Genomic DNA, 18,019 nt, shown 5'->3' on the forward strand with positions numbered 1-18,019 from the left:
GACTACTCATGATAACCGTTTGGGAACATCACCAACAGTTAGTACCATTATAATCACCCCATCAATGCTATCATCTCCAATAGTGTCCATTCAAATATTGTATAAAAAAAATTAACAACTGTTGTTGCGGAGTTTGAGTTAAGTGTGTACTCTATATTGTAAATATTGTTAGTTTTGTTTAGTAAGTACTTTCAAAGTTTAGCTTGCTCTACGTCCTAATGTGTGTTATTTTCATGCTTGTTCCGCATAGATTACACATGAATTCATAAATTTGTATAAATCAATGTCAAAAGATTTTCTCGTAAACCTGTAAAGACAAAATTCACTTCCACTGTTTCATATTGCTGAAGTGCGGATTTTTAAACCTAGTCAGCTCATAGTTCATGGCTAGAAGTAACGGCAGAACAACACAGAACTGATGTATCAATTCAAGGAATTATTATTTTCATTGGGTTTTAAAAGCTATAATTAAAGTGTCTACAATTCGCTGCATTCAAAATATATGATCAATATGATAAAATTACTTAGATTGACCGTTAGGAGCGTTGACCAACCAATAAAGACTGAAAATTCTACAGCCTTATATGATTATTAAGTTAGATAAAGTGTATAAAATAAAACTCATAATCTATTTTTCTATTTCTTTTTTTTTGAAAATGTTTGAGTTATGTTATTCGATTAATTTAAGTAAGTCTAATTTTATTAATTAAATATTAAACGTAAACTATATTTTTAATTATATTAATATATTTAAAAAAAAAATTATGGTGATGAAAGAAAATAATTTATGGATTTGAGAAATTTTATTAAATAATTTTAAAAAAATTAATGAAATTAGATTAATTTGATTTACAAATGTATCTGATACATATGTAAAATTAATTGTCAAGTCAATATAGTTATATAAAATATAAAATAATGTAACACTTATAAAAGTTATGTAGATTTAAAATCATTTGATAATTATTCAACAAAACTTAAAGGTAATATAGCTGTTAAATTAAAAATAGCCAACAGATTGTAATTGCGGTACAGCGAGGATGATATCTGACAGTGATTAAAATCATTATCATAAAAATTTTTTAAATGTAAATCAATGTAGATAGTATCTGATTTTGAAAAGAAATAATTGAATAATTCCAAAAGTAATATGAACTCCTATTTCTTTATTTATATCCTATTTTTTTACAAGTTTTATGATTTATAAAAATAATACAAAAATAAATATTTATTATAATAATTAAGTTTAATATAACATTGATATTGAATTATTTAGTAAAATAATATTACGGATAAATTATAAAACATTATAAAGTTGTTGTATAATGGGTGAATAATTTAATATTAGCATGGCTACTCTTAAAAAAAATAAATAAATAAGCTTTGATGCAAAGCTGATAATATAAAGGTATTAATGTTATTAAGATGCCTTAACTTTCTTTTTTTTTTTTGTATATCTGTTATTACTTTTTCTCAATTCTCATTGAACCAGTTTTTTTAACGATACATGAAAAGATCACAAATCTCTTCAAGTCAGTCATTATCCTCAAAAATTGATAAAATTTCCTTCATTCCCCTAAATGAGGAAAATCTCCAAAAAAATTACAATTTTAAAAATCGGTAATCATCGACATTTTTAAATGACTATTATTTACCTAAAACTGTCATAACTTTTTGAAAGATGAATAATTAATAATAAATTTCTTTTAAAGATACATTAGGAACTTATTAATAATTTCGTATATTTTTTCAAAATCTGACCCTGTACTTGCCTACAGGAGAGTATTTAAAATGACAACTTTTTCAACTTAATTTTTGAAAATGTTCCGGATATACAGACACTTTTATTTATAGAATGTTCAGTAAGTAAAGAAACGGGTTATTTTTCTGATTGCTGGTAACAATTGACCGGTTTCCTTACTAACTGAACTCACTACATCTTAAATTAATGCTTTAAACTAATGTAATATACTTAATTTTGAATACAATAATTGACCTCTGGATCGTAGTGAAAATGGACATAAAAAATTACAACTTTTGTATAAAAATTAGTATATTAAAAAAAATTGAATAAATTGTTCTACAATATCTTAAAATATAAAATTGTATAGTTTTTTATTAATAGGGAGATAATAACGAATATATTGTTCATGGCCCTACTGTGACATTGTTAATGCTGACGGCTATTGCCAATGAACTTCTACTTTTATTTAGTATTATAGCAAGAGTTTCGTTATGAGCTATTACATTATTTAATACGCACTGAATACCTCATTAAACGTGATGGTTGAATCAACTTCAAACATAGCAAGAATTGACGATATTGTAACCGTAACAAATGCATACAAGGCATACTCGGCAAAAAAATGGGTATTAAAAGGACTAAACATGAAAGTTCTCCGAGGTACTATGTAAGTAATAATTAAAAAATCAGGTAAACAATCGGTCGGGTTTAACCAACTATTGGGTTTTACTATTTAAACAATAAATTTATCATTTATTTGTTATACAAAAAAAAAATTAGCGTAAAAAGTAGAAAAAAACAAAAATTGCAATTTCATACATTGCCTTAATTAATTATTGATTTTTACAAAATGTAATGAGTATATTATTCATTATGAGCTTTTTTATGTTAGAAATTGGCTTCAACGATGATTAAATTATTTTAATATTTATCAAATATTAGTTTAGCGTTTTTAAAAGTTTTAATGAATATTTTATTATTTGAATAGATTTTTTGCAGTTTTATTTTAATGACTTTTTCTTTTACTTTGTTTATATTCTCTTTTACAAATTATTAGTAAACCATTTTTTATTTTATCATTTAAACATTTTTTTTTTGTGTTTTAATAAAAATAAATAAATTATGAAACTAAAAATAAATTAAGTAGAAAAAACTCTTAAGGTAATTGATATCGCACTATTTAATAAATTCCATTTATACTAGTGTATACTGTTTCTAGTTAAATAATCTACATCTACAATAATTACTTTCTATTTACTAGATTTCATGGTTATGTTAACATTTTCAATAAAAACAATTATTTTTTATTTATTAATAAATCAACAAATTTTTAGATATTTCGAATTTTAATATATAGTGAATATAGGAGTACACTGAATTTTTGTTCAACATGTAAAAATGTATAACTATTTAAAATTCGAATGCATAAATATAATATAAAAAAAAAACTATATCATAAATATAAAGTAACAAACTTTCATAATTAGTAAAATTAAATCTTTACTTATACTATTTATAAGTATTTTACACAGGATTAATAAATATTTATTAATCATAGGTAGATTAGGTAATTATAAAAAATTGTTATATTACAATAATTTGAAAACTAATGTATGAAAATACACAAATAGTTAATAAAAAATAAATATTACAATAAATTCAAATTTTAGTATAAAAAAAATTTTTCTACAAGGTGTAAATTATCGAAAGGTAATAATTTTATAAAATTTATTTTATTGTTGTTGAGTAAGATTTTGAGTTAAATAATCTTTTCATGTAAGTTTCCTTATGATTTCAGCCAAGAATAAAATAATAAAATACGTATTAAGTAATTTATAATGATATACCTTTTATTGATCCTAAACAAATTTTGAATATTTTTTAATATTAATTTCAATTTATTTTTTATAGATATGGGTTATTAGGATCAAGTGGTTGTGGAAAATCTACACTTTTACATTGTATTCTAAAAACTTCTGATTTAGATGCAGGAAAAATTAACATATATGTAGATAAAATGACTAATATAGGATACATGCCTCAAGTAATTATGACTAATGATTCTTAATTGTTTGAATGCATTGATAATATCTACATAAATTATGCAAAGTTTAGGATTTATGTTTAGAAAAGGAGTTGACAATAAAAGAAACTTTAGATTACTATGGAAAATTGTATAATGTAAATAAGGATAATTTGTTGAAGAAAATTTACGAACTAAATGACTTTCTAAAGTTGCCTAATAGTAACAAATGCATAAAGAATTTAAGGTAAGGAAAATTCTTATTTATTTAAAACGATTTCCAAAATATTTTGGTTCAATTTTCAAGTGAAGGCCAAAGTAGAAGAGTGTCACTGGCTATAAGTCTTCTGCATGATCCAAAACTAATTCTACTGGATGAGCCTACGGTTGGGATTGATCCTGTGTTAAGAAATGAGTAAACAATACTTATAATTTAAAAGTTTTGAGAACATATCGTTTGAACTAATTATTTATTAAATTGAATTTTTAAGGATTTGGAATAAATTTGAGGAAATGGTTCATGAACAAAGTATAACAATCATTATTACGACGCATTATATTGAAGAAGCTAATTTAGCCAATCGTGTATGTAAAGAATGCAATATTAATTTTCAATTTTGTGAACGTATATATTCAAATAATATTTAAATTAGAAGTTAATTTTTTAATTTCAGAATCATTGTTAAATAAATAACAATAAAAATAATGAAAATTATTTTATTATAGGTTGGTTTAATGAGAAATGGTATTTTAATAGAAGAAGATTCACCAAATGTTATTATCCAGAAATATGACATTGAATCATTAGAGGCAGCATTTTTAAAACTTTGTAACAATCAAGATTTGAACAATGTATAAACAAATTTAAACTTAAAACAAATAAATACATTTATGTACAGAGCGTACTATTAGATTTTGACATCTTTAATCATTTTATATCCAGCGAATATTTTACGTTACTTTTTTAAAATAATTTTTACAACTTTGGACTTCATTATAAGCAGATATTGTATTATAAATCTCTTAAAAGAAAAACATTTTGATGGAAGGATAACTACTTTAGGAAAAGTACTCATTGAGTTACAACCATTTTAATACAAAAAGTGGGTATATAATATGGTTTGAGTATGCATTATAAATATACACCAGAATTGGCATGCCCACCCGCTCTACATTTCTATTCTGTGTATTTAAATTATTGTAATTCAACGAGTATTCGTCCTAAAATTGTAATTTATCCATAAAACTTTTTATGTAAGAAAAGTCCTAAAAATTGGCTATTAAAATGAAAAAAAATATATTTTTTTGTTCTTTTCTTATTAGAAATAAATAATAAAAAATATGTTTTTAACGAAGTCCAAAACTGTAAATTGTTTTAAAATAATTAACGTAAAATATTCGCTGGATCAAATATTATTAAAGATATTAAAACCTTACAAACACCTTTATATAAAAAAATATATATATTTTTATTTTTATGTCTCTTATAACAAAAAATTTAATTTAAAGTAATCAAAAAGGCAATAATTTACTTTTTTAACAACGATGTATTATACTTTTATAATTTTGATAAACTAGGATTCAGAACCAGATGTTTCTATTCAACCATGCTATACTGTCTATAAAAAAGATAATTTACCAACTTCGGAAAGCGGTGGGTCACTATTCAGAATTAAAGAATTAGTTAAAAAAAATACTAGAGTCTGCTTTCGAAATCCTATGTTAGTAATTTTTGTTTAAAGAAATATGTAATGAAAAATAAATTTTTGGAATTTCATAGGACATTATTCAACTTGATTATTGTACCCATTTTGCAAATTTTGTTTTTATGTTTATGTGTTGGAACTAATTTTAAAAATATGCCAATTGTGTATAAAAATGATGAAGTGGCGCTTTCAAATTGTAGAAATCTACAATGCATTTTTGACGAAACAAGCAATGAGATGTTGAGTTGTAACGTACTAAATCACCTGGAATCTCTGGAGTACAATTTAGTGAGTAATTATAATTATAGAATATAATATATGAATAAATATGTTATAAATAATTAATTTTTTAGATAAATGTTAATAATTTGGAAAATGGTGAAATAAGCTTAAATAAACCAAATCATATGGCCTTTTTGTATTTCCCTCCCAAATACACTGAAACTATGAAAAAATATTTAAAAAATAAAATTGAGTATGATACAAAATCTATGGTTTCAGCGCATTTTACAAATGAAAGTGAGTACAAATTTTTGTTTGAATTTTTATTATAGTCGTACGTTTATATTGCAATATAAGTGTAATGAGCGGTGTTTCAAGGGGTTTTTTTCGTGGTGTACAGATACCTACCATAGGCATAAAATCATAGAAATGAAGGCGTTAAGCTCCCCTTACTATATGTTTTATCCTTTATACATTATTTCTATGTACGCTTATTAAGTGTAATTAAATGTCTTTTGTGTTAATTTTTAAGTATGACGAATAAAAAAGTATTCATATTTTTTAGATTTTTTGTTTAGAAATCAAATTATTAAAGATGTATTGCGTATAATAAATAGTGAAATTGAAGGTACGATTTCACGTTGTAATATCAATCCTAAAATCGGAAAATTGCCAGTAGTAAGTTATTTTTATTAGAATTGTAATCCTTTCGACCTTGTAAATTAAACTTATTATATTCTATAAATAATATAATAAAGTACCTTTTTTTCATCGCATGCTATTAACTATGTTTATTTTGATTATTCTAGGAAATCAATGTATTGTTCGGGAAGGATGTAAAATATCTTATCAACAGTCTGGTTGTTTTTTTTATTGTTTTGTAAGTCATTTTAATATTTGTTATAAGTATTCAAGAAAGTCAATAAAAAATTTGTTATTGAGTTATAATGTTATGTTAAATATTCAATATTACAATCATATTGACAAATTATATTGCAAAATATTAATATAATTATATTAATTTTATAAGGTCATCTTTACATTAAATGACCTTCTATAATAGGTATAAAAAAATCATCTGTTTATGGAATTTCACGGTTTTTATTTCAATCATCAAATTAATGAAGACAAATAAACCTTTTAATATATCTTGTATTGTTGACTAAAGGAAATTTCTCATTTTTTTAATTTTCTCGTAGAACATTTACTTGTAGCAAAATGCGTGTCAACAAATAGGGAAAGTCTTCCTTTTTCTTCTTCTAGATAATGTAGAACAAAAAGAATCAAAACTCTACTGTATATTATTCGGAAATTTTAAATTAAAATTTATATTTCATTCAATTATTGGTTTCATTACTTACAACCGGGCCAATAGGGTAAATTCCCTACACAAAATTATTTTTCACAAAATAAATGTCATTAGGTTGTTAGGTAATTAAATTTGGGTCCATCTTTTTAATTTATTCAGGGATCTACATATTATTTAATCATTTTTCAATAAAAATTTTAAGTTGTAATTAATTTATGAATATTCAAAAATAATCATTCGAATGATTTTCAAAACAATAAATATTATACAAAATAATTAATAATTTAAAAATTAAGTATAAAAAAAAATTTTTCATTAGGAAATAAATAAACTTTTAATTGCTTATTAGGAAGCTATTTCAGCATTCCCAAAATTTTAGAAATTTATTAATAAAGTTATATACAAATATTTATCATGATAAAGAAAAATTGAATTTTTTATTTTAATAGCACCCTCAAAATTATTATTTTAATTTCGTCACTACATATACGTTATGTATTTTTGATTAAACAAAAATAAAATAAGAGTCTCAAAAGTTAAAATCTTAAATCTAATGTTATATAATATAAATATTAATCACAAATATTAATGTAATTATTTATTTTGTTAAGCAAATAGATAAGCACAATTTATTTTTTAGGAGTGTGCATCATTTTAGCTGCATTTTTTCATCAAGTTTTTTATTGTCACAAAAAATTGAAGGAATATTATATCGTTCAACTTTTGCAGGTTATACTTTAATTTTATGTACAATTCTAAGTACAAGAATTTGATTAACATTAAAAGTCTTTCAGGTGTCACGCAATTTGAAATGTTATCTTCTTTGTTTTTTATGAATACAGTGTACATTTCAATTTTATTATGTATAATGATGTTTATCATCTACGGGATTTTTCTAAATCCATTACAAATTACATCTGGTTTATGGATGTATTTTATTATAGTAATTCTTTTAGGGTGCATAGGCTTCTTTTTTGGTGAGTTGTCACACGTGCTATTCTAAATTTTATTAAAAATATATTTGAATATTTGTTGTGTATTTTGTATAAAGGATTAATTGCCGCTGGAATAATGACAGAAAGGATTGGTGCCTTTTATTTAGTAATAGGTTGGTCGTTTATGCAATTTACTCTTTCAGGTAAAATAAATTCAGTAATTTTTATGTATTTATATTAATTCAAACTAACTTTTGATATCATTAGGCTTATAAATTTATACATTTGTTCATCAATTTATTATTTATTTTTCCTAAAATCAAAAATATAACCTATGTTTGTATTTTTAGGTGGAGTTTGGCCGATAGAAGGACAACCTATTTATTTGAAATGTATTTCTAAATTATTACCACTAAATATAGCTGGAAAAACAATGAATAATATCGCGTTAAAAGGTTGGACAATAACACATCCAGAAATTATTTTTGGTACTACAATCATTTTCGCTTATACTTTAGCATATTTAATAACCGTAATTCTGTTAGGACGATTAAAACAAAAAATCTGGATAACCCAATAAGTAGTAATTTTATAGAAAATTTTGTTTAAAATGTTTATTTTATAAAGTATCCAGAATCCAATCCATAAAAAAAAAAATAATAACAAATTTATTGCTTTCAATGATTTAGTATTTTAACACTTTATTCAATTGATGTGAGCTTATAACTTGTCTGGTGTTCATTATAATAAAAAAAATACTTTCAAAAATTTTGTTTGTAGTATAATTACATTTCAAGTAGTCATTATGAAAAAAAAATCCTATGTGGTAACAAAGAACATCAACTTATAAAAGAAAGACAAAAAAAAATCTTTAATTTTGAAAATATTTTCTTTAAGATTGTTTTTGTGATTTTTTAAACAATATTTGTAACCCTTTATACTAAACTTTTTGAATAAAGTAATGAGTAGAGAATGATTAAATCCTCCATAAAAAAATCACTAGTAATTTACTTTTGCATATTATTAGGCCCATTCAAAAAATCGGGGCTTATTAAATATTTGTGGATATGCCACTGAGTACAATCATTGTATTTTACACAGTGAAATTATATTCAAGCGTAAACAACGCTTCTTTGGTAATAAAATTATGTGTATGAAAATTTTTTATTTTTATATTAAAATTTCAAAATAATTTTCCACGTACTTTTAATTATCACTAAATGAATAATATTAATACTTGAAATCTAGTAATACATTTATGATTTTCTTAAAAAATATTATAGGTTTTAATGTATTATATTCTTATTTTCAAGAAATATTTATTACTATTCATAGAAATAATAAAGAAGTAATTTTTAACGTTTTTTTTTTTTTGTAATAGATTTTTTTTTGTAAATATAATATTGGAATTCAAAGATAACTTAAATATTGATCTAAGTAAAAAGAACTCCGTGATATGAATAAAATGGCAACACATTGTACATCATTGTGAGTTTAGCATTGGTATTTGAAAATAAATATTAACTTTTAGAGTTGATATCTCTCTGAAAATTGATGTTACTAAGATATAAGTTAGGTGCTAAGTTAAGCTTAACTAGACCTTATTACCTACACCTAACCTATTTGAAGTAATTTTTGGATTTGATGAAACTTAAATATTTTAAATTTCTAAATTAATTTTTTAATCTTACTATTATTATAAAAACGACTTTTATATTCAAGTTTATATATTTTTTTAACTAGTAATATTTTAAGTCTTGTGATAGACTACATAAAATTCAAATTACAATTCGATAACAACTTTTGGATTAGTGTTTTGGAAATTATTGACAGTTATAGTGAAAACTGGAGCTGAAACATAGATTTTTTTTTTATTTTAATCATTAGTAATTTCACGATCGCACTACTCATCTTACCTAGTCAATAACTTCCGAAATATTGGTTCAATAGTTGTTATCGACCAGTAACTTTTTTAATTAAATTATTATCTATTAAATAAATTAGTTAATTATGTATGTTGCTATTTGAAAAAGTATAAGCGATGAACATAAAAAAATGTATTATGGTTTATAAATTGAGAAATAAACATACCTAAAATAAACTAAAAATATAACTATCAATATATTTTTATCCTTTTATTAATAAAATGATTATACTGTAGATTAACACAAGTTCAATTATGCATAAATTTTGCATAAAAAAATATTATGAACCATTTTACAACAGTTGCCTAGTGTGTATTATGGAATTTGATAACTACGTACTGCTGTGGGTAGGTTATATTTAATGTTTAATTTAATTATTGGTATAATATTAAGCACCTCCGTCTTTAGGTTACTTAATAAGCTACCTCGTAGGTGTTACGATATTACACTCAAAACATTGCAAGCATNACGATATTACACTCAAAACATTGCAGGCATACCTACGTAAATTTCGCTATAAACTTAAGTATTCCCACAAAAAAATAATCATTACAATCAGTGATGGTTTGTGAGTAGTGGTGGTGGGGGTGCTACTTTAAATATAATACCGCTAGTTATAGGTANAGTGGTGGTGGGGGTGCTACTTTAAATATAATACCGCTAGTTATAGGTATAAAAAGTTTTCAAATTATATATAATAAAATAAAACACAATACACATAATATTATTTTGAAGGTCGCAGTAGAAAATAGAAATGAAAATAATAATAATTGTGATTATACTATTATAGCAACCGGATAACGACGAGCGTATACGCAGTTAATTCTAAAAATAAATTACTCATATAGTAATGTAATAATATTTTACCGTATGGACGACGCTGTCGGTCGTCCTAACACTGTTCGTGTATGAATGCATACCGCGTTTACTGAGGGAAACAACTTTAATGTTCACACACGACAAATGTATTACAACTATTTAACTATTTTATAATTGCATTTTTAATAAAAATATAAAAAATAAGAATATACAATTAATTTTCTTCTTTTAATTAATTTTAGTAGGAGTGCGATCATCCCGTCGTCCAAGCTATGAACCACCACTGATTACAATAAATTGATAATAGCTAATTATATAACTTGTTCAAGTATATCATAATAACTAACTAACTAGTTCATTTTATCATTTTGTGTTATGTAAAAATAACAGGCCTATTTGATTTTTTTAGTGTATTTATCTAATATTTGTATAATGCTTTAGATTGCAAACAGCGATAAGGTTTGTAAAACGATACACTGACTCAATAAATTTTGAGATAATTGATCTAAACTTAATTAGTTTTGTTTACTTATTCACTAAAATTTATTTGTGTCCCTAAAATTTTTCAATTCACACAATTTTTTATATAAAAGATTTGTTTTTATTAAAATTAGGCCACGCATTATTGTTTAAACTACTATGAAATGCCCCAAATTTGTGCAATACCGCCATAGAATAAGTGGCGTAGAAATATTTTTAGTTTTAGGGGGAATGGACCCCTAATTCCCCCAATACTGTAACTTTAATAACAACATATTACTAAGTTCTAATCAATTAAAAACAATTATTTTGGCTGATGATGGTCTTTATATCAAAAAAACTATAAATATTATAAAAAAATAATTATTGGGAGAGAGAAATTAGTTATACAATTTTTGTTTAAATGTTGCCCATTTAATTAGTAAATCTCAGTAAAAAATTATACTATTCATTTAATAACAAGTTTTTAAAATTACGATGTCTATTATTGATGTTTCTAATTTTAGCTAGTAATTTTATCTAGTATTTATCCAATGAACTACTTGTACTGTATTCAGACATTTTTTAAAAATATTATAATAACATTATAATGAGTTTATGTAAAACACTGCTATAGTTATTATTAAGGTCCGAATTTTTAAGCAAATGCATATTTTTTCAATAATCTAGTTAGATAAAATTTCGGCGAGTTACAATGTTTTGATGTGTTTTTACAATGTGTTTTTTCTCAGCTCTCATTTGACCGATTTTAATGATCACTGAATCAAAAAAACTCAAAGTTAGTAAAATCTATCATCGCCTCAATTTAATAAATTTTACAAAAATGACATTTTTAGTATTTTTTTCTGCATTTTAAAACTGCTATAACATTTTTTCTTAATTTTGTACAAATGAAATCTTAATAAAATATACTACAATCCTATTTTTAACTATATAAAATGAATGATCTTTTAGTGTATTAAATTACTTAAAAAATAACTTCCCACAATTGTTCTACAATAAAAATAAGCCATCAAAGTAAAAAAATTCAAAATTAATACCAGAAAATTACATTATTTTCTATTTTTGAAAATATTCCATTTCTTCAAACCTATATCAAAATAAAGCTTTTCCAGAGCACTTTATGATGTAAAAAATATAAATGTTACCGTAATTGTTTTTTTATGGTCTATTTTGATTAATCATAGATTTTAAAGCCAAAAATTGTAAGATTTCAGGAAAAAAATTTCATTTTTAGCATACCACGATTGTTAAAAAAAAAATACAACCTTAGGAATTATTGTAAAATTTAAGTTTTGTACAGAAGCTTTTTATGTGATGGTTATGATAATCAATGTCGAATATCTATTACACTTGTCCCAATTTTGCCACGACCCCAATGTTCTTAGGCTTTTATTTACATATTTAATAAAAATGACTAAAATTCTTATTATTTTATATCATTATATAAAAGTTGTATAATTAGTAATATTAAAAATATATTGAATTTTGTGTAGTTATAAAACAAAAAAACCCAGCACAGGGGGGTCGTGGCACAGTGGTGACGTGGCATAGTTCGATCAAGTATAATGATATCTGACAGTGATTAAAATCACTATCATAAAAAACGGTTCGATGGAAATCTTTAGATAGTGTTTAATTTACAAAAATTGGTGGATTATTCCAAAAGCTACATGATCTGCTATTTCCTTATTTATATCCTGATTAAGATAAAGTATGTCGAATGAAAAAGGGACATAAATATTATTTCTCATAAAAAAACTGTGTTGGTCCATACACTTTTCAATAAGTCATAGCATTATAAAGTTAAAAATATGAAATATAAAATCGAGATTTTTAACACAAAAATAGCATACGGTAGTCATTTTTACCATGAAGACAAAATGAAGAACGACATTTTTTTTTCCATAATAAAGTATATTACATTAGCCTTAATTTAAGATATATATAAAAGTGTCAGAGTTTCCGAAAAACTTTCAAAAGTTAAGTTGAAAAAGTTGTCATTTTGAATCTCTCCCTATGGGCCGGTAAAGGGTCAAATTTATAAAAAAAATATATCAAATGATAGGTAAAAACATCATGCATCTATAAAAAAAATTATATTGATTTGTTCATTTTTGAAAAAGTTATGACAGTTTTAAGTAAAAAAAATTGAAAAAGATTCGAGAATTAGCGATCTTTAAATTTGTAATGTTTTTGGAGATTTCCCCCATTTACGGGGAACGAGGGAAATTTTTTCAATTTTTTAAGGTAATGTCTTCGATTAGCTACAATTTGTGATCTTTTGACGTATTGTTGAAAGAAATCGGTTTGGTGAGAGCTGAGAAAAAATAGTAACAGACTAAAAATAAATAAATAGAAAAAAAAACACATCATAGTAAAATTAATATCTTCTCAGCTTAGTATCGTAGCTAAAATTAAAAATAATAAAAATTCATCACATTTTTATTATTAATAATTCTTTTTGACATCATAATTTAGTTGAGCTTGGGTTATGATGTTTTTTTATAACTAAACTGTTTGTGTTTGTCTTAAAATTTATTATTATATTTTTTATTTTTGAATTCAATAATTAAAAATGTTACGGTGTATACACAGCATAATTAACAATTTAAAGTAATGACTGGAGGTGAAGAGTGCTGCTATTTTTATCACTAGACTTTTATCAGCCTCACTCCTCCTCACGTCTATATATAACAACGTTAATAATTTCCGAAATATTGATCAAATAGTTGTTATCAACCAGTCATTTTCTTAATTATCTATAATTATCATTGTCATTATCTAAGTTATTTTATTATATATATTACAATTAAATAAACTTAAGTTGACATCTTTAAGTTATAAGGATGAACATAAAAAATACTTCTTGAATGATAAACTGAGAAAAACATTGAAATCAAAGAGAGTAATAAAAACATTATCCTAATTTTTCGATTTATTAAGTAGTTAATGATAAAAGAATCGCTTTGTATAAAACAAATTTAAAATTAAAATATGAACCTTTTAATTACTTAGCAAAACGCTGATTAGTGAATAAATAAATTATACATATTCCATTTATTTATCACCTATTTTTTCAACATTTTTACTAACAAATAACTATAGTGTTTTTTTTATAAAGTTAAATAATAATATTAACGAATATTTTGATATGCTATCTAATATTTTAGATTTTGAATAATGTCAAAACTAAAGTCGCATTAATGATGATATGATTTTTTATTTATTAAAGGTAATCAATTTATTTCAATTTGCAAATTTACACGCGGAAAAGGTTTTGGCAAAATGACAGCCTTGCCAAAAATTAACCACATTTTTCAAGGTCATGGTGACGTATTTTATATTAGTTTTAGACATTATCAGTTATCTGTTTATTCAGATTACTCATCAACGGGTATACTTGTTAAGGTAATAACAAATGGTGAAAATATGGTCAGATTAGTTTTGTTTTTTTGTCGTGTAGTTTATATTTCTATAATGTCTTTGTACTGTCATAGCTTATGTGTAAGTAGTAAGTATAGAAATAATTAGGATAATTATAATGAGTGTATTTATTAGCACAGCACGATGGTAGATTATAAATGTTTTAAATAATACCTAAAAATATGTGTTTCTCGAGAACACATTGACCTTCTTCGGGCCGTTGGCGATTCTAAACATACATTAATACATTCCATACCTTATACGTTTGACTGCAAAACGAAGTGTGTCTAAAACATTTTTGTTATATACATTATTTTGCAATGGTACGACTATTTTCTCAACTATTTATTTTTAACTTGCTTAACATAGATTTTAGTTATTATTTTTTGATAAGAAATTTGTTGGGTTTTTTTCATGTAGGCCCAAAATAAATTATTAAAATTTATTTGGTCAACGTTGTGTAATACTAATCACATCCCACTAGTAACAGATCAAGAATTTTTTTATGAAGGTGAATTTTATAATACTACAAAAAAAAAAATAAAATGATTGCACAATATAATGTAGTCAACGATAATTTAACTATAAATTGTGTCTTGAAAATAGAATATTACAATGAATAAACCTAAAGTTTTAATGATTATTAAAATCATATTCTTATGCGATAACAATTACAAAAAACAACTAATAATAAAAAAAATCTGTTTTATACAATATTTAGGTGAATTTTACAAAAAAAAAAAAAAGTAATTTGACACTGATTCCCAATCTAGCTTCTGATTTTTTACATTAAATCAAACATTTGAGATAATTATTAATTATTAGTTAAACCAAAATTCAATCATTATGAAATGCATAATTGAAAAATATATATTTTTTTAATTTTTCCAGTATCATTTGATGATGTTAAAAATGAGTGGCTTACCGGTAATGTTTTTTTTTATAGATCTTTAGTCGAATATAACAAATTTTACATAAAGGAGTTCATTTTTTTTTTTTTATATAAATAAATAATTGTACACATATTGTATACGAAATTAAAACTTAAATATTTAAAATGAGTTTTTCCCAATACATAGTAAATAATGAACAAAACTTAATAAGAAGAAGTAAATCAAGGAATATGATAAGAAAAAAAATATAATTATATATTGGCAGGAAATATTTTAAGTGATAAAATAGTCGACACACATCTTTAAAATTAATAATTAGTTGAACTCTTATAACATACATGACCTCGTGTAAAATTTTTTTATGTTGTAGTGAAATTACTATATTTATTAGCTGGGAATTCCTTCTTATATATTTCGATTATGATTATGACTTCATGATAAATATGAGGTCATTCACATAGTACAAATTGAAAACAAAAAATATTTGTTTATGATAGTACTCTTAGCAAGTATTATGATAGAAATGTTTCAAAATATTGGAATTAGTGTTATTATTAATAAAAAAAATAACAATTTTCATTTTTAACTTATTAAGTAGTCCGTTTTCGCAAAAAACTTGCAGTCATTAAATGTAATAGAATAATATAAACATATATATAAATTAATTACAAGATATACAAAAATAGTGTACTCACTTGAGATCTGGTATTATACTTAAAATATTACTAATATTTATTCCACTAAAACATATAGATAATATAAATAAACACGTCTATATTTATTTATTCATCGTTATGTCCATTTAAATAAAATGTTAATTACTATAACAAACCCAATGTCACAATATTATATGAAGTTCCTTGCATTGTCGATAGATACAAGTATGTTTTGTGATAATGTACGTTACATAATATTGAACGCTACTGGAGTTGAATTGTTATGGATGTAGCACATCGGTCAAGGAACAAGGTTTGTGATTCAAGTATATTATTACAATCTAATAAGATTGTAGTTTTAAATTTATTAAGTTACATTGATGAAAATATATAATAAAAATAAGAAAATTCAATTAAAAACATGTAGACAAAGAACAAAATACAATACTATGTTCGTATTGCAACATCAAATATTTAGGTAGTCACTGATTACTCGCCGGAACAGTGCTAAATTAAAAGATTAGAAAGTGATCACCTGATGAATGGCTACAGTTGCTATTACTTGGATGTAGAAGTGACCTTAACATGTGCTCTCGACCAGTATACACATAAGAGCGGTCACGTTGTGTAGTGAAATGCTTCGTTAGTTTAATATTTTTATTCATGTTGATATTCTACTTGTTGGAATATGAAAATAAAATTTTAAGAATGAAAAATATAATCATTATTTCGTAAAAGCCCGAACAAAACGATTTTCAATGTTAAACAGATTTGTATTATCAAAATAATTTTAATGTAAAGTAAATATGCTTGTAAAGTTTCAAATTAATAAATTATTAATAATAAATTTTTACCGTTTAACTATTATAACAAATTAAATTTCATTGGTGTATTTATTATATTATTTAGTGCAACTATGTACACTTAGCTTTAACAAATACAAATGAATTTTGTCAAGTTGTTTAAAAATTAAAAGTCTAAACCGATCAATGCGTATAGACTTTAACGCTTGTATGTAAATTGAATGAACTTTGTACATTTTTGTTACCTATGAGATACAAAAACATTGTGATGTTAGAAGTAAAAATGTTCACTTAATGACTCCTAGTGTAAAATTAATGATGCAATTAAACAAATGACTCAAGCTTTTTGTCATTATACTGTGACCTAATATCCGTCCGTATTACCAATAGTGCAACCACAATCTTAAGTATAATGATATTGTGGTTTTTTATTATACATCTAAATAAAAGGCTTATTACAATTAAATTTAATGATATTTATTATGAGTAATACTAGATTTTTAAATAATTTTAGTAATTATAACATTAAGATAATTAAATTACCTTGAATAAACTTAATTAAACACGCTGAATCTACATATTTTATTTTAATGCTTACACCCAAAGAAAAACCTCAATCAATTTTGATAGAGAAATTTTATCAAGGGTTTATGATAATGTTTTATTAATACGAACAAAATAATTATTCTTATGAATAATTATTGTTCAAGACAAAAAAAAATCATCATATTGATAAATATATCATAGATTCAATAATGATATATTTATCAAATTGAACAATGAATTTATTATATAGATCGAGGTTTTTCTCTGAGTGTATCTTTACACGGGTTTTTTTTTTTAAGGATTATTTATAAGTAAACTACTTGTTAAGTACAAAAGCACACAAATAATTCAACAATTCTGATTTTCATGTTAAGAAATTATAATTTAGTAATAAAAACATAGTAAAATATATATACAAGGTAGAGTTCGAGACATTAGACTTAAACAAATTTTAAGAATTTGTTGTTTGTATATTGACATTTGTTAATTGGATTAACATGATATTTTAGAGTACGTTAATATTATGTTAAAT

The 18,019-nt window shown here is 23.7% G+C and overlaps 1 protein-coding gene across 5 annotated transcripts; it reads left to right on the top strand.

Moving 5' to 3' along the window:
* The first annotated feature begins 386 nt into the window (after window positions 1-386).
* On the top strand, window positions 387-10,990 carry LOC126906261 (ABC transporter G family member 20-like). Of its 5 annotated transcripts, none has more exons than XM_050686687.1 (17): window positions 387-687; window positions 2,126-2,411; window positions 3,656-3,788; window positions 3,860-4,014; window positions 4,075-4,182; window positions 4,259-4,352; window positions 4,494-4,619; window positions 5,346-5,488; window positions 5,548-5,761; window positions 5,827-5,992; window positions 6,261-6,373; window positions 6,505-6,575; window positions 7,645-7,733; window positions 7,799-7,981; window positions 8,056-8,142; window positions 8,290-8,427; window positions 10,926-10,990. In XM_050686687.1, the coding sequence occupies exons 2-17, from the start codon at window positions 2,284-2,286 to the stop codon at window positions 10,982-10,984; spliced, it is 2,007 nt and encodes a 668-aa protein (XP_050542644.1). In that variant the 5' UTR covers window positions 387-687; window positions 2,126-2,283; the 3' UTR covers window positions 10,985-10,990. The 5 variants fall into 5 exon arrangements, with proteins under 5 accessions (XP_050542644.1, XP_050542646.1, XP_050542643.1 ...); XM_050686689.1 differs by lacking the exon at window positions 10,926-10,990 and adding an exon at window positions 9,321-9,622; XM_050686686.1 differs by lacking the exon at window positions 10,926-10,990 and having other exon boundaries at window positions 388-687; window positions 2,112-2,411; window positions 8,290-8,695.
* Window positions 10,991-18,019: the final 7,029 nt, after the last annotated feature.

The sequence above is a fragment of the Daktulosphaira vitifoliae genome, unplaced genomic scaffold (assembly GCF_025091365.1).
Source record: "Daktulosphaira vitifoliae isolate Bord-2020 unplaced genomic scaffold, ASM2509136v1 Scaffold_4, whole genome shotgun sequence".
NCBI classification, from domain to species: domain Eukaryota; kingdom Metazoa; phylum Arthropoda; class Insecta; order Hemiptera; family Phylloxeridae; genus Daktulosphaira; species Daktulosphaira vitifoliae.

Excerpts from the sequence above, each read along its gene's own strand:
- LOC126906261 (XM_050686686.1), top strand. The coding sequence starts at position 2,284 with ATGGTTGAATCAACTTCAAACATAGCAAGAATTGACGATATTGTAACC. Across the intron at positions 4,015-4,074 it reads AAATGCATAAAGAATTTAAG|TGAAGGCCAAAGTAGAAGAG; the intron begins GTAAGGAAAATT and ends TCAATTTTCAAG. Across the intron at positions 5,993-6,260 it reads AGCGCATTTTACAAATGAAA|ATTTTTTGTTTAGAAATCAA; the intron begins GTGAGTACAAAT and ends CATATTTTTTAG.